This window comes from Sinocyclocheilus grahami, unplaced genomic scaffold (genome assembly GCF_001515645.1).
Source record: "Sinocyclocheilus grahami isolate Dianchi unplaced genomic scaffold, SAMN03320097.WGS_v1.1 scaffold353.1, whole genome shotgun sequence".
NCBI lineage: Eukaryota > Metazoa > Chordata > Actinopteri > Cypriniformes > Cyprinidae > Sinocyclocheilus > Sinocyclocheilus grahami.
In genome coordinates, this window is record NW_015505532.1 from 1,175,145 (window position 1) to 1,196,749 (window position 21,605).

The 21,605-nt window shown below is 37.6% G+C and overlaps 1 protein-coding gene across 1 annotated transcript in view; it reads right to left on the minus strand.

The window, feature by feature from the left end:
* Positions 1 to 16,989, minus strand: part of LOC107548720 (Na(+)/H(+) exchange regulatory cofactor NHE-RF1-like) — a 31,365-nt gene extending 14,376 nt beyond the window's left edge. The window contains exons 1-3 of the mRNA XM_016229519.1: positions 16,287 to 16,989; positions 10,296 to 10,466; positions 877 to 1,030 (exon numbers count right to left, since the gene is read on the minus strand). Of these exons, the coding sequence (XP_016085005.1) occupies positions 877 to 1,030; positions 10,296 to 10,466; positions 16,287 to 16,754 (793 nt within the window). The 5' untranslated portion in view covers positions 16,755 to 16,989. The remainder of the gene's footprint in view (positions 1 to 876; positions 1,031 to 10,295; positions 10,467 to 16,286) is intronic.
* Positions 16,990 to 21,605: the final 4,616 nt, after the last annotated feature.

Here is a 21,605-nt window from a genome sequence, read left to right on the forward strand (position 1 = left end):
TAAATCCAAAATGTAAAAATATACGATCTACTCCAACCTGATCTCACAGTAATTCGTACATATTGTGCGAGGTGGCAAATTCGAACGAATGACCACCCCTAACCACGCCCCTAAACCTACCCCTCACAGAAAACGTACAAAATTGCACGAGTGAGGTCGTACGAATTCATACATATTAGCCACCTTGTAAAACACATACGAATTAGTCGTGAGATAGCGTTGTCTATACTCCACTTTCCACTGTCCGGGACAATGTTCCCAGTTTTATGTCAGCTAATCCCACAGCCTGTGAACTGAAAAGAACTATTCACATCGAAACTCAGATAAAGAGAGTGTTTCTGGCAGAAAACAGACTCGTCATGAGTATAAAATGACTCTGAGTGAGAACAGCAACACCTGAGACGTCTGAAAGCATTCGTCTGATCAGTCCTCCCATTTTCAGTCCGTATACGATGGAACTGATAAAATGTGCGATAGCAGCTAAGGAAAGTTTCCACTAGTGCTGACGCCAAACGCATGCTCGGTAAATAAAATGAGTAAGCATTGCATCTCCACTCACTCATGACTAATCTAGTTGTGTCAAACACACACACCCTTGGTTTCCATGGCTGCTGTTGGCACTGCGCTTTCACTGGAGATCCTTGGCACTGAGTGACACAACGAGACGGACAAACTAAATTGCTGGAAACCCAAAACCAGCGCAGTGAGAGAGACCAGAGTGAAAGCAGTCACGCATGCCTGAGTGACCCCTGCCAGACAATGACTCTGTGTCAGGCGCCACCTAGAGCCAGCGGGAGAGTGGAAAACCTGCTGAAATCTTCTTCCACAAAAGAGTTTGACTTTATATTTTGTGTCAGGTAAGAGTTTTGTTTGTACCTGTGAGGTGTTCTGCAGTGGGCATCACTCGACACTTCTTGAAGAAAGCATCTGTGTCTTGATCTACGACCAAGAGTGAAGTGTTGTCACCCCCGGCTTTAATAGCGGCCACCACCTCAGCATGCTGCTTCCCCTCCACCGAAACCCCGTTGACCTGAGAACAAACAATGGCACATCTCAAGACACACAGAGACACTCTGAAACACATGCAGGACTGAATGACTCACACTTCAATGCATACAGTCAAACCAACATTTATTCAGACACCTTCAACATTTCTTACATTATCACAGTTTATTCGCTATAGTGTCGAATATGGTAATAAAATATGACTTCCACATCATTGCATTCTGTTTTTATTCACAATTTGTACAGTGTCCCAACTTTTTTTGGAATCGGGTTTGTAAATAAAGTGCATAAAACAGTACAATTATTTGTGCTACAAGTGTGTTTATGATATACATCTTAATATTATAAATATAACTCATAATATTATACCAAAAAGCAATTTGCAGTATAATTTGCAGCATAACGGACTGCTTTTGTACAGCTAAAACAACTGGAAGCGGATTACACATTCAAGTTACAAATGGCCACACCTGTTCTTATGTTAAGAATAGGGTGGATATTGTATTGTATTGTCTAAGTTATTATGTGCATATATAATGTCAGCATCAAATCAAAATTAATCCAGTTGCACAATTCATCAGCACACATTATTCCAAAGCAAAAAAATATCAGAATGATTGCTTAATATTTTAAATAATCCACTGAAACAATGTCACCAAGCCATTATATTTTCCATCCGCGCCCCAACAATCATCCAGCTCCACTCTAATAAGTAGCTACATTTGTTTTTGTTGAATGTCCTGATTCTCTCAAGATTATATCACATTTAAGAAAATTCAGTTGGGAATTAAGTTTCATGTTGGCTTTAAGGTGTGGCATCTCAAAAATGCTGCTTTTGTACAGCTAAAACAACTGGAAGCGGATTACACATTCAAGTTACAAATGGCCACACCTGTTCTTATGTTAAGAATAGGGTGGATATTGTATTGTATTGTCTAAGTTATTATGTGCATATATAATGTCAGCATCAAATCAAAATTAATCCAGTTGCACAATTCATCAGCACACATTATTCCAAAGCAAAAAAATATCAGAATGATTGCTTAATATTTTAAATAATCCACTGAAACAATGTCACCAAGCCATTATATTTTCCATCCGCGCCCCAACAATCATCCAGCTCCACTCTAATAAGTACCTACATTTGTTTTTGTTGAATGTCCTGATTCTCTCAAGATTATATCACATTTAAGAAAAATCAGATGGGAATTAAGTTTCATGTTGGCTTTAAGGTGTGGCATCTCAAAAATTAATACAGTTAAGCTGCACGTTTGTGTCTACTTCATAACACAGGAAATGGAAATTACATTGTGGGATATTGTGTACAATATGCTATTTTGTATACTACACACTGTAGGGTATCCACATATTCCATGCATTCAAGCCATCAAATACTATACTCAGTATACAGCATAGAACATGGGGGTGGGCAATATACCGGTAGACATGATTAACCGGTAACGATTTTCACCTATCGTCTCTATCGCAATTACACGCTCACGTGACGTTGCTGTTGCTGTCACGAAACGTATTGTTTGCACGCGTTTTTAAGCATTGCAGTTTAAAAATCAGCAGCGAAAGAGAACTCATTTTTCTATATGCATGCTGTCTGAGAGACTGTTTTTGAGTGCTGTCAGAGAGGAGCGCACATGTGAAGATGGTGCTCATAGAGCGCAGGAGTATTGAACAGAGCCATTTTGCCGACTTTATTGACCTTGAACAGTTAAATGCACACCCTTTTATGTGTCAAAATGGCCGTCTTCGCAAGTATCCTCGTAAACATAGTAAGTGAAAGCAAAAAAAGCTGAGAAAGTTAACACGTGTAACAGTATATTGGATCCGGGCAGCTCTTAAAGTGACAGCAGTCTAATATTTCTGCTGTCTGTCATTCATGTTAATCAAACAGCAAAGAGAGAAAATCTCTCACTGCTTTTGACTAAATCACTTTTTGTAACATTAATAAGACAGATATATTTAATCTACACAGAGAAGAATATGCAGTGTTTTTATACATTTGATTACTTTATACAATGGATGTAGCATTTCTTATGTATTTGTTCTACTGTAGTTTTTTGTCCTATTGCTTGTAATTAGTTTCTTATACTTATTTAATCTAGACTGTTTACTTGCCTTCAGTGAGCTTGAGTTTTGTTTTTTTGTTTTTTTATTTAGACTAGTATTAGTTCCCTTTCAAGGGAACTTCAAACTGAGTCCCCACTATGGGGAACGCCTCGTTGTGACCCGTGTCTGAAGCATACTTTCAAAAAACACCAACAACATGTTGGCCGGCGACAGCCCATGACATCACTGCCGGTGCGACTATAGTATAGTATGTAGCTTAGGCCTTTGGCCGTAGAGGATAATGTCACGGACAACCATCTAATGTCCTAGGGGCAACTCCCATGGCTATGGTAGAGTTGGTACTTAGTGCTCGCCATAGGTTTCTGGCATGCACTCCCCTCAGCATGGTGGCGTGAGTATACTGTTCCCTATAGCGACCCCTAGAGGACGCAGTTCGAAGTTCCCTTGAAAGGGAACGTCTCAGGTTACTTATGTAACCATGGTTCCCTGAGTAGGAAACGAGAGACTGCGTCCTCTAGGTTTCTTGCCATGCTTCGGACGCAAGCTTCAGTTGCATTCTGTTTTTATTCACAATTTGTACAGTGTCCCAACTTTTTTTGGAATCGGGTTTGTAAATAAAGTGCATAAAACAGTACAATTATTTGTGCTACAAGTGTGTTTATGATATACATCTTAATATTATAAATATAACTCATAATATTATACCAAAAAGCAATTTGCAGTATAATTTGCAGCATAACGGACTGCTTTTGTACAGCTAAAACAACTGGAAGCGGATTACACATTCAAGTTACAAATGGCCACACCTGTTCTTATGTTAAGAATAGGGTGGATATTGTATTGTATTGTCTAAGTTATTATGTGCATATATAATGTCAGCATCAAATCAAAATTAATCCAGTTGCACAATTCATCAGCACACATTATTCCAAAGCAAAAAAATATCAGAATGATTGCTTAATATTTTAAATAATCCACTGAAACAATGTCACCAAGCCATTATATTTTCCATCCGCGCCCCAACAATCATCCAGCTCCACTCTAATAAGTACCTACATTTGTTTTTGTTGAATGTCCTGATTCTCTCAAGATTATATCACATTTAAGAAAATTCAGTTGGGAATTAAGTTTCATGTTGGCTTTAAGGTGTGGCATCTCAAAAATTAATACAGTTAAGCTGCACGTTTGTGTCTACTTCATAACACAGGAAATGGAAATTACATTGTGGGATATTGTGTACAATATGCTATTTTGTATACTACACACTGTAGGGTATCCACATATTCCATGCATTCAAGCCATCAAATACTATACTCAGTATACAGCATAGAACATGGGGGTGGGCAATATACCGGTAGACATGATTAACCGGTAACGATTTTCACCTATCGTCTCTATCGCAATTACACGCTCACGTGACGTTGCTGTTGCTGTCACGAAACGTATTGTTTGCACGCGTTTTTAAGCATTGCAGTTTAAAAATCAAGAGAACTAGAGAACTCATTTTTCTATATGCATGCTGTCTGAGAGACTGTTTTTGAGTGCTGTCAGAGAGGAGCGCACATGGTGCTCAGGTGCTCATAGAGCGCAGGAGTATTGAACAGAGCCATTTTGCCGACTTTATTGACCTTGAACAGTTAAATGCACACCCTTTTATGTGTCAAAATGGCCGTCTTCGCAAGTATCCTCGTAAACATAGTAAGTGAAAGCAAAAAAAGCTGAGAAAGTTAACACGTGTAACAGTATATTGGATCCGGGCAGCTCTTAAAGTGACAGCAGTCTAATATTTCTGCTGTCTGTCATTCATGTTAATCAAACAGCAAAGAGAGAAAATCTCTCACTGCTTTTGACTAAATCACTTTTTGTAACATTAATAAGACAGATATATTTAATCTACACAGAGAAGAATATGCAGTGTTTTTATACATTTGATTACTTTATACAATGGATGTAGCATTTCTTATGTATTTGTTCTACTGTAGTTTTTTGTCCTATTGCTTGTAATTAGTTTCTTATACTTATTTAATCTAGACTGTTTACTTGCCTTCAGTGAGCTTGAGTTTTGTTTTTTTGTTTTTTTATTTAGACTAGTATTAGTTCCCTTTCAAGGGAACTTCAAACTGAGTCCCCACTATGGGGAACGCCTCGTTGTGACCCGTGTCTGAAGCATACTTTCAAAAAACACCAACAACATGTTGGCCGGCGACAGCCCATGACATCACTGCCGGTGCGACTATAGTATAGTATGTAGCTTAGGCCTTTGGCCGTAGAGGATAATGTCACGGACAACCATCTAATGTCCTAGGGGCAACTCCCATGGCTATGGTAGAGTTGGTACTTAGTGCTCGCCATAGGTTTCTGGCATGCACTCCCCTCAGCATGGTGGCGTGAGTATACTGTTCCCTATAGCGACCCCTAGAGGACGCAGTTCGAAGTTCCCTTGAAAGGGAACGTCTCAGGTTACTTATGTAACCATGGTTCCCTGAGTAGGGAACGAGAGACTGCGTCCTCTAGGTTTCTTGCCATGCTTCGGACGCAAGCTTCAGACGAAGAAGTGAATGACGTGTTCTCCCGGCGCCTATTTATACAATAGTAGCACCGGTAGTGACATCATGGGCTGTCCCCGGCCAACATGTTGTTGGTGTTTTTTGAATGTATGCTTCAGACACGGGTCACGACGAGGCGTTCCCCATAGCGACCCCTAGAGGACGCAGTGTCTCGTTCCCTACTCAGGGAACCATAGTTACATAAGTAACCTGAGACGTTTTTTTGTGATATTGACACTGGTGACAAGAATTTTGAAATTTCAATGATATCAAAAATTTTTATATCATAAAGACCTTATTTTTAGCAAAAATAACTATATTGTGATATATATCATTACCTTGAAATACAATTACTCACATTTTGTTATAAGATTTTGGTCATATCGCCCACCCCTAATACAACATACTGCATAAATAGCAGGAGTAGTATTGTAGTATGAGTAGTATGCAACTCTGAAAATAGTCTGCAATTGAGATTTCATTATTTTAATCAAACTGTAATTTTTTGCCATTACCGTGACATCTGTTTTTAGATGCATTATTTACATCTTCATTGTTCCAACAAAGAAATTGTTTATCAAAGCAAGGATTCATTTTTCAATATTATCAGTCTCCTTTCCTGCTGTCCGAGAAAAGGATATCCTGTGTCTTTGAACATTGAAGTATTACACATTCACAAAAAAAAACACAACAGACTTTTCTGTGAACTGAACAGAGAGGAATGTTAAGGGCAAATCTGACAAAAATTGTGACTTAAAATATTTATTATTTAAAATTTAACAACATGAAATATTCATAAACACTGATTTATTAAACATAAATAAATGAATAAGTGAATGACGTGTTCTCCCAGCGCCTATTTATACAATAGTAGCACCGGTAGTGACATCATGGGCTGTCCCCGGCCAACATGTTGTTGGTGTTTTTTGAATGTATGCTTCAGACACGGGTCACGACGAGGCGTTCCCCATAGCGACCCCTAGAGGACGCAGTGTCTCGTTCCCTACTCAGGGAACCATAGTTACATAAGTAACCTGAGACGTTTTTTTGTGATATTGACACTGGTGACAAGAATTTTGAAATTTCAATGATATCAAAAAATTTTATATCAAAAAGACCTTATTTTTAGCAAAACTAACTATATTGTGATATATATCATTACCTTGAAATACAATTACTCACATTTTGTTATAAGATTTTGGTCATATCGCCCACCCCTAATACAACATACTGCATAAATAGCAGGAGTAGTATTGTAGTATGAGTAGTATGCAACTCTGAAAATAGTCTGCAATTGAGATTTCATTATTTTAATCAAACTGTAATTTTTTGCCATTACCGTGACATCTGTTTTTAGATGCATTATTTACATCTTCATTGTTCCAACAAAGAAATTGTTTATCAAAGCAAGGATTCATTTTTCAATATTATCAGTCTCCTTTCCTGCTGTCCGAGAAAAGGATATCCTGTGTCTTTGAACATTGAAGTATTACACATTCACAAAAAAAAAACACAACAGACTTTTCTGTGAACTGAACAGAGAGGAATGTTAAGGGCAAATCTGACAAAAATTATGACTTAAAATATTTATTATTTAAAATTTAACAACATGAAATATTCATAAACACTGATTTATTAAACATAAATAAATGAATAAGAGCGAGAAGTCAATGTACTTTTCACTTCAGGTGGCATTTAAAGGAAAAGTTCCCCCAGAAATGGAAATGCCATCATTCACTCTTCAGTTTTTCTGACCTCATGTTTTATTTCCTCTTTCAAACACAAGGAATGCAGTGATTCATGCTGTCAAACTTCAAGAAGGACAGACCAGACTCATTTTTTAGTACGATTATGGATCATTTTGCTCCTTTTTAAAGTTTGACAGCATCTCATTTTGTGTTTCACGCAACAGCGAAAATAATATGGCTTGTGAATGATATTAGAGTGTGTGATAAACATGCTACCTTTTCATGACTAAACTACACTTTAAGCAGAAGAAAGGACAGCGCTGGCATTTTCAGATAGCTTTATGTGCTCTGGGAACAGTCTATATGTGGAATGAGGGTGTGTCTGTTAGTGGAGCTCAGGCCCGGAGAGGAAACGGACAATGTGCGCTCAGCAGGAACAATAGCAGCCTGTCCAACACAAAGAGCCCAGCTCACAGTAGGAGGCCTGGAGGCCCCTCTGGGACAACAAAGACCCCCTCCATCACTCTCCTCCCTCTGCTTCCTTCCCTCCCTTCACTTGTTCACTGGTGGCCCTTCTGTGGCTCTCGCTCCGGATGAAGTGGCCAAACTCAAGAATTACAACTCGCACAAGAACAGGACAGAGAAAACCTTACAGAAATATACACTTACTCGTGGTTTCTTTTCGGTATTATTTACTCTGTCTACAAAAGTTTTACGCATTTGAATTGATTCAGGAACAAAACACCATTGTGTGCTGCCCGGAGACAAACAGCAGTTCTGCTGTGAATTTGTTTGGAACTATTATCGTTTGCAAAAATAGAGAAATATTGACAATGCTGTGTCTAAAATATAAGTGACTCAGCATTAATTGTGTGTTGACACAAAACAGTTTTACAACATAGTTGTGTTGGTCAGGCAGTTGCATAACAAAAATATCATGTATACTGCTTGACCATATCATATTTAGGGACATTTTTATTACCGTAACTTAAGGTAAGACACTGCATACAAAACCACAGCTTTTTCATGTCCATGCACTAGTCAGTTTTTTAGATTTTGGGCTATTTTGCTTTAATAACTTAGTCTTCTTTCAGACTAGTGGAACGATAACATCTAAAAATAGACATTTTTAATACACATTATCTATTTGCGTCTGTAGATTTCAATACTGACGCATATCTTTAAAAGCCATTTTCTCAAAATGTGTTTTTTTTTCCTTCTCCTGCACAGAGACGGAAATCGCCACTTAAATACACCACAAAAACAAACAAACAAACTAAAACAATTCTATATTCTGAAGGTTTTTACAGAGGGGCTTGTTCAAATATTATTTGTGTAATTTATATAATATTATATTCCTAAAGAGTTTTGTTTTTTTGACAGTATTTTATGATTTATAGAGTAATAAAAATAGACATCCAAAATGAAACAAGAATTTTAAACCTTCCTTTATCCAATGTTTAGATTTCTGTTCTGGAAAATGATGCATGAAATAGTGCATTTAATTAGATAATGCATCATTTCCATATTTAAACATACTGTAACATCTCAGAAATGTTGTAATACAAAACAGTTGTCTTAATGTACTGTGATTAATCAACTGGGGAAGGAATATATTATATATACATATATTAGTTACATTTTTTGGTAACAAAACAATTCTATATTCTGAAGGTTTTTACAGAGGGGCTTGTTCAAATATTATTTGTGTAATTTATATAATATTATATTCCTAAAGAGTTTTGTTTTTTTGACAGTATTTTATGATTTATAGAGTAATAAAAATAGACATCCAAAATGAAACAAGAATTTTAAACCTTCCTTTATCCAATGTTTAGATTTCTGTTCTGGAAAATGATGCATGAAATAGTGCATTTAATTAGATAATGCATCGTTTCCATATTTAAACATACTGTAACATCTCAGTTGTTTTAATGTACTGTGATTAATCAACTGGGGAAGGAATATATTATATATACATATATTAGTTACATTTTTTGGTAACACTTTAGTATAGGGACCAATTATCACTATTAACTTGTTGCTTATTAGCATGCTTATTATTAAAATATTGTCTGTTTATTAGTACATATAAAGCACATATTCTACATGACCTTATTCTACATCCCTAATCCTACCCAATACCTAAACTTAACAACTACATTACTAACTATTAATATGCAGCAAATTAGGAGTTTACAGAGGCAAAAGTCATAGTTAATGATATGTTAATGGCGAGATTTGGACCTTAAAATAAAGTGTGACCCATTTTTTTTTATCCCATTCACCTGTGGTGTTATTTTGGTGGTCTGACAGTGGTTTGTAAAGCTGAATTCTATACAAAGTTCAAATGGGTCACGTCATGTTGCACTTGGTCATCACTGCCCTGTTCATTACACTGTGACTAAGTGTTTTTCATGGCAGCGCTTAATCAGAAAGAGTTGGGCAAACCTAAAGTTGTATCAGTGCAGAAAACCAGTCACATTTTTTCTATTTAGTCACAGTCTGGAGTCCTGAAAACATAAATCTAGCCGAGTGTGTCTCCAGACTTATAACTGATATGATGTACTGAACACAATACACAAAATCTGAAATGTAGCAGTAGTATGATTATTGAGTGATGCTCTGCTTCTGTTTGCTCATGTCTTCCTGTATAAAGGATCTCCTCTCTCAAATATCATGAGGTTCTCGCCCTTGTCTCTCCCATGAGTCTCTGCTTCTCTGTTCCGAAACAGGATACGCTGACAAAAATGCTACAATGTACAAATTTCCCTTCCAGGAACAGTGTTTCCAAGTCATAATAATGCTATACTTGGAAAAGTATAAATCTTTCATGTTTTATTGTAACACCAAAGAGTTTTCTCACCAAATGTTATGTAACCGCTCCAAAAATAATTGATTTTGGCCAAAGTCTAAAGAAAGCACCATGTGTATCCTAATAATGAAATTCCAAAGTGCATGGCAACGATCTTACCTGTATTATCCTGTCTTTGGGCCTCAGGCCGGATCTCTGTGCTGGCGAGTCGTCATCTATAGCTCTGATGAACTGGCCGGATCTGGACTTCTCACTGTGCAAGTTAAAGCCGAAGCCATTGGGGCCTTTCTCAATGACACATAGCCGGGGTCTGAGCTGGGTCTTCAAGTCCTGCAGGACAGACACAACACAACATCAGCACAATGAAACACAAACGTATGCCACTGGAATGCAGGACGTTTGGCGTCTGAATGTCTGTGCCCTTCATCTTAAAGGATATCATCTTATATAGTATCTTAAGGAGCAGAATCGGAGAAGGCCTTGTTAAAACCTGAGGCAGGTTACATAAACTGCTTAGTATAGTCTTACAGGTCATCCGTTTTTTTTTTTTTACTTTTTAAAGTCAGTTACATAAAACGGTAGACCGGTCTAATTTGAATACGAAAAGTAAGACTCTTATCCCATGACTAACTGCTAACTGGTCAGACTAGTTCTTAAGACACAGTGTTAACATATTGTCTGTGTTATGCAATTGTCCTTGACCAAATCCAAATGACGACAATTATATTGCATAAGACATAAAAAAGAGCACTTAATGCCTAATTTTCATGTAACTGTCATTCAGCTGAGAACCTTTCCTTTGTTTAAAAAGAACACTTTAGCATACTTAAAAAAGGGTACTTATTTGGAAATAATATACTTTAAAGAATTTACTTAAATGTGAACTTAATGTAATGTTTTCAGACACTTAATTGCATGTTATATACAAATAAAAATAAGGTTTCACTTTATTTTAAGGTATCCTTGCTACAGTGTAATTATACATTTAAGTACTGAGTAACATCAATTAACTACATGTACTTACTATATGGTTAGGATTAGGATGAGGGTTTGGCTTAGGGTTACTTGCATGTAATTATGCATCATTTATTGTTATTATAATAGTAAGTACATGTAACAAGAACACAATAAAATAAAAATGTATTATTGTATAAATTTATATTAAATAAAATAATTTTTTTGAGCAACCCTAAGTAGGACTTATGTACAGCTTCATGTAATTTCAGTTGCACTTTTTTTTAAGGTCCAATTCTCGCCATTAACAAACCGTCAACTATGACTTTTGCCTCAATAAACTCCTAATTTGCTGCTTATTAATAGTTAGTGACTCATTTGAACTTTGTATAGAATTCTGCTTTACAAACCACTGTCAGACCACCAAAATAACATCACAGGTGAATGGATTTTTTTAAAAAAAGGGTCCCATTTTATTTTAAGGTCCAATTCTGACTTTTGCCTCAGTAAACTCCTAATATGCTGTTTATTAATAGTTAGTAAGGTAGTTGTTAAATTTAGGTGTTGGGTAGGATTAGGGATGTAGAATATGGTCATGCAGAATAAGTACTAATAAACAGACAATATGTTAGTAATAGGCATGCTAATAAGCAACTAGTTAATAGTGAGAATTAGTCCCTACAAAGTGTTACCATAATTTCATAATTACTTCTGTCGTCTTATGGTTATCATATGATTAAACGTACTGACGAATGTACAAACAAGCATTTATGGTAAACTAAAATATAATTTCTATTATATATAAATTTGTATATCACATATATTTGTAATTAAAATATTGATGCAATTCAGTGCATTTAAAATATATCAACTGAAAGTGTAATATCGAATAACTACATTTAAAATTATAATCAGGTACTTTACATGAGCTTTAATGTTAGTCAACACATCAAAATAAGTGTATGTGTCTTTATTACATTACAAAAGATCATTAAAACATAGGAATTTGAAAGGTACTTTAAAGTTCTTAAAAGGGTACGCAAGTGTCAAAAAGTCATGAAAGTGTTTTCCTTTTAAGAACACTTAAGTGGCTTTTTATCCATTATTTTACAAGATCTACAAGTACAGTTTATTTAATTATTTTTAATCAAATTTCTATTGCCATTTTCTTGTCTTTTAAACATACAGAACAACAACAGGCAAACAGACAAACAATCAGCCATGCAACAGTAAGTGGAAGATGAAATAAATGAATAAATAAATACTTTTTAAAGGGGTCATATGATGTTGCTAAAAAGAACATTATTCGGTGTATTTGGTGTAATGAAATGTGTTTATGCGCTTTAAGGTTAAAAAAACACATAATTGTCCACATACTGTAATAAAATGCGCTGCACGCATCTGAATATTTGGGTTGAACTGTTCTGGAACAGTGTTGTAAATACAACGTAACTACTGATTTCTAGTCGTGTCCTCTTTTGGAAGACCAAACGAAGTAGTTTTGCTTTCACAACGAAACAGTGTCTTCACAACATTGCGGCGGAGGCAGCAGCAACAATAAAGTTACGCCGTCTTTCTTTGCGTGAACATTTGGCCAGCATTATGCAAATCTTCCCACATCGTGACGTAGACATGTCCCCACACACGTGTTTAAACGAGCCGTTTTAGGAGGGCGTGGACCAGTCTTAACTTTTATAAAGAATATCTCTTTGGGTTTAAGACTTTAGTCTTTGCAACTTTAAGGATCTTATCTATTCACGAACAGCTTGTAACACTCCAAAGAGAAAGGAAAACTTGAAATCGCATCATATGACCCCTTTAAATAAACATATACATCTGAAATAAATAAATAAATAAGGTAGACTTGTCAGTTACGACTGGGAATGAACCTAAGTGCACATTCAACACAACTAAGTGCACTTCATTTTTATCAGGGTTTCATAAGGAAAGGGCTCCAGTCCTGTCTGCTGGGGTGTGCTGCTGGACAGAGAAATAGACTCAGACAGAAGGATGTTTTCCCTTTGTCCCGAATGTGATGGAAGTGGACAGCGCACAGGATGAGGTCACCTGATTATGAGCCGCCCCTCACTGTTCTCACACGGCACACGTACAGTGCATTGTCATCCAGGAAAATAACACCCTTCCGCTCCGTTCAGCAAGTTGGGTCTTTTTATAGTTTTTCGGACAGTGATTCAAACTACTATTTGTGTTTAATGTGCCATTGATTATATTTAGCCAAGAGAACCTTACAATGGAAAAAAAAAACAGATTTCAACATAGGCAGGTTTGCAATCACACACTTAATCATAAGGGGAAACAATTTCACTTTCCTAGTTGGTACAATAAACCTAAGTCAGGGTAGGCGTCATATTTAGTTTAACAAACAAAAACGAGGCTGTGAGGGACTGTCCATGCAACATCATACTTTTCCATTTGTTCATATGACAAACAGCAAATATAAGCAATGGTAAGAGTGAAAACAGGATGAAAAATTACAATTAAGCACATAAAACACCACCGCAGAGTCGTCCTCCCATCCCAGCATTCTCACTCTTACAGACAGCGCTGCAGCAGCATTTCCTCTCTGTTGGGCTCAAGCGCAGGAAGAGCTGGACTTCCTGTGGACCACACCTGCTTTCCACTGTCAGAAACAATGCGGAACACCACCCGCCTTCATCCACCCTAAACCACAGCACAACTCACACGCTCCACCACAGGGCCGTCAGCCTGGCGCTCTGCCCTGGGCGGCACTTTGAGGATGGGTGGACATTGTGTAGACGAATCAGTCTGTGAGGGGTGTAACCTGCCCTGATGCATAGTTCTGCTGCTTTTTAGACACATTTTAACCTCCACTCTGAAATCTATAAATAAATCACAACACAACATGATCTGACAATTCTGCCCACTTGAATAAATCAACCAGACTTTACATACCCCCAGGTTCACAAATAAGGCTTAGGCCTAATCCCAGACTAAAATGTAAGTCTGAGCTGTTTCAACTGAAAGAAACTTGCACTAATTGATCTTAAAATATGTCAGTGCTTGTCTCAAGATGCACACCAGTATTGTTTTTTTCTAAAGCATGTTTATAAAAACGACTTAAATGTCCTAATTGAACTATTGTCTAATCCCAGTTTAACCTAAGCTCTGTCTGTGAAACCAGGCCATGAAGATGTACTTAAGTCCCACTTAAGTGGGTCAAAAAAAGCACTTGGGTTGAAGTAATTGCATTTACTATAAATATAAATTGTAATACATTTTTTGCAATTAAAATACAATTAAGTGCCCAAATCATTACAATTAGTTCCTACTTAAGTATATTCTTTTAAAGTATATGATTTTTGTAATAAGTAGTTTTTTTCTGGGTACCAAAAAGTGTACTAACATGCACACTTTAGGTAATAATATGTACTTGTAAGGTACTAATATTCACTCTTTAGGGATAAATGTGGTACAATGCTGTACCGTATTCAAAACTACAACCCCAGTGGCAGCTTTTGTAACTTTTTTCTCTGAGAGTGTAGAGAGGCAACGTTTGATAAGCATTTACTAAGGTGTTCTGAGAGGCAGTTGACAGTCGAGGAGTAACAATCATGTTTTTTAAGAAAATATATGGAATATTTTTATCATCAGCTATAGAAAAATATAGTACAAAAAGTAGAGTTTGTCAACATACTGTAACTATAGTGGAGGCTTATATTATTTAAAGTACCGTATAGTTTAACATATTCGCTCTGATGTATCACAACCCTACTTTTCTTTCAGGCCGACCCCAAAATTGTCAATGTGACCCTCAGAGAAGACATTCTTTCCTGGCGGCCCTCATACATACCTGCCCTCACAGACTGTTTAGACTAGTGTATTTGCCACACAGGTAATCACTACAGGTGCAGAACACATCCACACACTGAGAGCACAATGCCAGAAGGGCATTGTGGGTAATTTGGTTATGCAGATGACATGAGAATGAAAAGGGGGTTTAGGCGGTAAACAGGACTGTCACCATGGGGAGACCAGCTGTTGTGGAGTCTGGCCTTTTTCCTCCTTGAGTAATGTGCAAATCATTATCTATAAATTTATATTAAACGCAATTAGCTGAACTTTAGAGTCCTTCTTAAGTTTCACCCATTTAAGCACAGCATCTTTATATGTAATGTCATTATAGTATAATATACTTTAATGTAATTTATGTTAATAATTGTCTTATGCTTATATATGTTATTACGCCGACATTTAGTACATTTAAGCTACATTTACTTTAAAAGTAATACCGAATACAACTACAATTAAAATTACAATCAAGTATTGTACTTAACTATGTAAGGCAACACATCAAAATGAGTGTACTTCAACAAAATGATATAAAAGCATGATTTAACAATGTACTTTGAGTGAAACTTTTGATTTAAGTGCACTTTCAAAAGTGTACTTAACTGAATTAAGAAACAGTCATGAAAGTGTCTTTTTAAGTGCACTTAAGTGGCCCTTTATTTAGCTAATTAATATTCTATTATCTATAATAGTTTAAAAATATATATATATACTTTTAAGATTTGAAAAACACTACAGCCTGGTTTCACAGACAGGGCTTAGACTAAGCCAGGATTAGGCCATAGTTCAATTATAGGACATTTAAGTAATTTCTATAATCGTGCCTTAGAAAAAAACATTACCGGTGTGCATCTTGAGACAAAACGAAGGCATTGATATATTTTAAGTCAGTGCAAGTTTCTTTCAGTTGAAACAGCTCAGACTTATATTTTAGTCTGGGACTAGGCTTAAGCCTCGTCTGTGAAACCGGGGGTATAAGTGTTAAAAGTATATAATTAAGCACACTTCACAAGGGTTTACATCCTTTACGTACATAATAATACCATGGTAAATGATTATCATAATCATAAATGATGTGTTTGCATGATGCATTAAACTACACAGAATAATACCGAGGAACTAAGAACTATAGAAGTAGGCTACCGTAGTACTTTTTTGATGTGTTATTTATTCTTATAGTTTATATACATTTTAATAAAGAGATTAAAATAAATAAATGGTATGGTAATATCATAGTAGGCTACTTATAAAAAAAACACTAAACCCTACTTAAACAAACAGTACTGAATGATTACTAGTTATATTTGACTTCTAAAACGGTACATTGGAATCAGAGCGTCAGTCGAAGCTCTGCCGGTCTCTCACCGTCTCCGAGCTCATGGAGGTCCTGAGTTTCTCCACCAAGATTTCCCCGTTCCTCTCCGGCACCGGCGGCGGCGTGTCGTCCCGCATCATCTCGTCGCTGATCTCGAGCTCATCATCACCGCACTCGGGCACCGGAATGCCCTCCGTGACAAACTCCTTCAAGCACTTCAGCTCGTGTTTCTGCAGCAGCTGGTCGGTGTCAGCGTCCACCACTACGAGCTGCAGGCTCCCGGCGCTGGCGCGTATCCTCGCCACGACCTGCGGATGGCTGTCGCTCTCCACGCGCTCTCCGTTCACGAACACCAGCCTGTCGCCTGCGCGCAGACCGGACAGCTCGGCGGGGGAGTCGGGCTCCACCAGGCGGATGAACTGGCCGCTCTTGCCCTTCTCTCCGTGCAGATGGAAGCCGTATCCGTTCTCGCCCTTCTCCAGGACGCAGAGACGCGGGCGCAGAGTCTGGCTGGGCATCACGCAAAGTCACCTGTTGATTTAATCTGACAAATAAATAGAAATGAAGGGTAAATGAGAGTCGGATGCTCACGGATGAAGCATGTTAACCCGCTCGGCCTCAGTAAATGAAGGGATTTGTTGTTGATATAAAGTGTGAACAGAAAGTTATAGTTTTCGACTGTTTGATCGGCAGCACATCAGCATCCAAATCCAGCCCATGGAGGAGTGACTCCTCTAGAACCTCCTCTCTCTCATAAAGAGAAAGCAGAGTGAACTGTAATCGCTGAGACTTTTTTTGGCACTTTCGACTTCTGTTATTTACAGTAATGTCATCAGCACACTCAGGGGTTATGTGACAGGGGCGCAACATTTGGTGCATTCAGCACACTTCACAAATGATACAAATCTCCCTCTGGAATGACCAGATTTGGAGGTTTGCTTTTTTATATATATAAATTGATTAGGTAAACGTGTTCAGAAAAGTTATCATAGTTTTAGTGACAATGACATAAATTATAAATCAAGTATGAAAAATATCCAGAGATTTCATGCAATTAGATTTTTAACTTAAACTAAACTTTACAACTTTTTTAAAAAAAATTACAAACTGGGACATTTTCTTTGATAACTGTGTAAGCTCAAATGAGTTAACAGAAACAATAACATCTTACATTATTTTCTGTCAGAATAATGTTGTACCAACAAAAACTGTTAAAATATACCCTAATAACAAGGTTTGGGTTTCACGTGAAATGAAGAAATGTCTAAGTGAAAAAAGGGCTGCTTTTGCTCAAGGTAATATGGTGCTCTTTAAAGACAAAAGACGTGAACTTAGAGCGATTATTAGAAAGTCCAGGCAGCAATATAGAGATAAAATGGAGAAACAGTTTGTCACTGGGGATGCTCGTGAAGCATGGAGCAGTCTAAATGATATGATGGGTAGAGAGACCCAGAAGCAATATTGCCTACCCACAAATATTGGTTCATTTGTGAATGAATTAAATCAGTTTTATAGTAGGTTTGACAAAACCACACATGCAGTTAGGGTTGACCAAGTGTGTAGCCATGTCTGGAATGCCATCACTTTTACAGAGGAGGAGATAGCTGGTTGTCTTGCTAGGGTATACCCTCATAAAGCACCTGGCCCGGATGGTCTTATGGGGAGGGCCATAGCAGGGTGTATTTACCAACTTAAAGGTGTTTTTACTAGACTATTTCAGATCTTGCTTGACACACACACTGTCCCACTTTCTTGGAAGAGAACCACAATTATCCCTGTGCCTAAAAACTGCAACCCTGTATCACCTAATGACTAGACCTATTGCCCTTACCAGCATTCTATGTAAATGCATGGAAAGGGTTGTGTTAGGGCGTCTGCCAAATACCCATTTGTCTGACCAACTGCAGTTTGCTTATAAGGCACAGAGAGGCACTGAGGATGCTACGTTAACTCTGCTGCATGTGATTAGCAAGCACATTCAGCATCCTGGCGCTTTTGCTAGAATTTTATTTATTTATTTTAGTTCAGCTTTTAATACTGTCAGGATTGACATTTTATTAGATCGGCTATTAAAACTGGATACCAATGGACACCTTGTGTTATGGATCAAGGACTTCTTGGCTGACCATCCTCAAAAAGTCTCTGTACAGGGTACCATGTCGGATGATGTTATTCTGAACACTGGAGTCCCCCAAGGCTGTGTGTTATCACCTGCATTGTTTTCTATGTATATAAATGAAATGCAGATTTGTGAAAGTAATTTTACTTTATTTAAGTATGCCGATGACATGGCTATGGTTGGTCTTATGGCCAGAGGAAAGGGGAATTTAGAGAGCTTACTTTGAGCATATAGACCGCCCGGTGGCATGGTGTGAGGAGAGTGCTCTGTCACTAAATGCTTTTAAAACCAAGGAACTTGTTGTCAGTACTAGGGAAGGGCAACCTACATGTCAGCCGATCATAATTGGGGGCCGACATGTTGAGATTGTAAATAGTTTTAAATATCTAGGGATTATCCTAGATTGTATCTTAAATTTTATTGAGCACACAGACTATATCTATAAGAAGGCAAGCCAAAGATTGTTTCTTTTGAGGAAACTAAATAGTTTTAATGTGAGTAAGGGAATCCTGAGGATGGTTTACACCAGTTTGCTGGAAAGTATTATTTCCTATAACATCACCTGCTGGTATGGGAATCTGGGGGCTAGAAGCAAAAGCAAGATCACAAAGATTATTAATATAGCCAGTAAGATCATATTGGACCCCCAGAGGCAGCTGGTGGAACTGTATACAAACCAGACCAGGAGGAAAGCCTCACAAATAGTTCAGGACTCCACTCACCCTCTCCAACATGAATTTGCAAAACTTCCTTCAGGCAGACGATACAGGGTACCCATAGCAATAATAAATATTTTCAAGAAATCCTTTATACCATCTGCCATTACTTTATTAAATAAATGATTTATAATCAGGTTTATGTATATTATGTAACTAATTGCTGTTATCTATTTATTAATATTATTTAGTTATTTATTTATTAATTATCTACTTATGGTTTTAGTACTATTAGCCTAATTTCTATATACTGCTTTTATGTCTCATGTGTCTGTAATCCTTGGGGCAAGACGTCCTTGTATTGTATGTTTTGTGTGTCTGTTGTATTGGACTGTGAAGTTAAGTGTATTTGTGGTAGTCCTATATGTTTTTGTGGGGCCGAAGATGAATTTCCACATGTGTGGACAATAAAGATTTCTAATCTAACAATTAAATTTGTTCCAAGGGGGCGTTTTGCTCCACGGTTGGGGTAACGTGCCCCCAAGTCTGCTACTTATATAAATCAAAGGGACTCATGAAAAGGTCTTAAAATGAAAATACGGTGAATACTAGCCTCAAATGTTTTTTTACAGTTATTTTATTAGGATTGTGTGGCTTTATTTTGAAAAAGGGGTCATATGATGCGATTTCAATTTTTCCTTTCTCTTTGGAGTGTTACAAGCTCTTGGTGCATAAAGAAGATCTGTAAAGTAGCAAAGACTAAAGTCTCAAATCCAAAGAGATATTCTTTATAAAAGTTAAGAGTCAGCCACGCCTATCTAAAACTGCTCGTTCTAACACGCCCCCACATGTCTACGTCACGATGTGGGAAGATTTGCATAACGCCGCCCAAATGTTCACGCAAAGAAAGAAGGCATAACTTTTATTCTCGCCGTATTGTTGCTGCCACCATGTCGAGATGCTGTGTGTTTTGTTGTGAAAATGAAACTACTTTGTTTGGCCTTCCAAAAGAGGACAATATCCACTTCGTCATGCCTAGAGCTGATCTGTGCTGGTCACTGAGGAAATACATCAACTTCGCACTGTGGATCGCCGGATTGGCTTTCAGCCCAGAGTCGCGGAGTCCATCCCGGGGTCGTCACATAGGTTGCTGCAAGCCCGCTGGCCACGCCGTTCCTCACTCTAGCCCGCCGTGTGTTTCATTGTGAAAGCAAAACTACTTTGTTTGGTCTTCCAAAAGAGGACATGACTAGAAATCAGTGGTTAAGATGTATTTACAACACTGTTCCAGAACAGTTCAACCCAAATATTCAGATGTGTGCAGCGCATTTTATGGAGGACTGTTTCCTGATCCTGGAAGAGTAGACTATAATGCCGGCTGTTCTGACTCACAGCCTGTAAGTACGTTTTCATTTAAAGGGTTTGCCACTGATGAATCAAACGTGAGTTTTGAGCAGTGTAGAGTAGCACTTGTTGTTTGTCATTTCTCCGATCACAAATGCAGACATGGTTTTATGTTTACGCGGCGCGATGCAACGCAACGCAACACGTAAAAAGACAGTATAAGTCCGTAATTATGTCCCCACTGGATGCGACAAATGCCTCTTTATAATGGGTTATAATGTTTTTGTCTCGTTGCTCCAGCCGGACACGGCATCACAGTATATGGTAAGGAGCGTAACATTTCCGTCACACGCTTGAGGTATTCGGCCAATCACAACACACAGGATAGCTGGCCAATCACAGCACACCTCGCTTTTCAGACCGATGAGCTTTGTAAAAATCGACGCGCAATTTGCTTTATACAATTACAGCAAAATCAGAGTACAGGCAGTTTTAGCTTGAAATGAAAAAACATAATCAATAATTATGAATTACAAAATTATAATAGCCTATTTGAAAAGTTTTGTTAGCTGATGCTAACTGGCTTGCTAACTGATGCTAACTTGAGGTAATTTTTTTATATATATAAAGTTCAAATATTTGTACTGAACCAACTAATACATTTGATGGAAAAACAAAGGATTTGACGTTCAGAATAAAGTAGCTACAACAAGTAAGCCGTGCCCCCTGGGGGCGTTTTACCCCACAGACTATGTTTGAAAAAAAATTGTCATTCTGAAAATATAAATTATATTTCTCTTAAATAACACACGCTCCCTATCTACAGGCCCTACTGTTCTCATATCATATATAACTGTGATGTTCTACAACAGTGGTTCTCAACCCTGTCCTGGAGTACCCCCAGCCCTGCACATTTTGTATGTCTCCCTCATCTATCACACCTGATTCAACTCATCAGCTCATTAGTGGAGACTGCAAGACCTGAAGTGGGTGTGTCAGATATAGGAAGACATACAAAACGTGCAGTGCTGGGGGTACTTCACCGAGAGGTTTGAGAACCCCTGTTCTACAAAACAACAGGCTTTAAAACACTTTTTTTCTTACTGCTGAAATATGGATAACTAACCCAACTTTTGGGTTAAAAATTTAATATAAAAATTTAACCCAACAGTTGGGTTAGTCCATATTTGACCCAATGTTGGGTTGAAACAACCCAGCATTTTTTAGAGCGTAGGGGTGCATTTTACCCC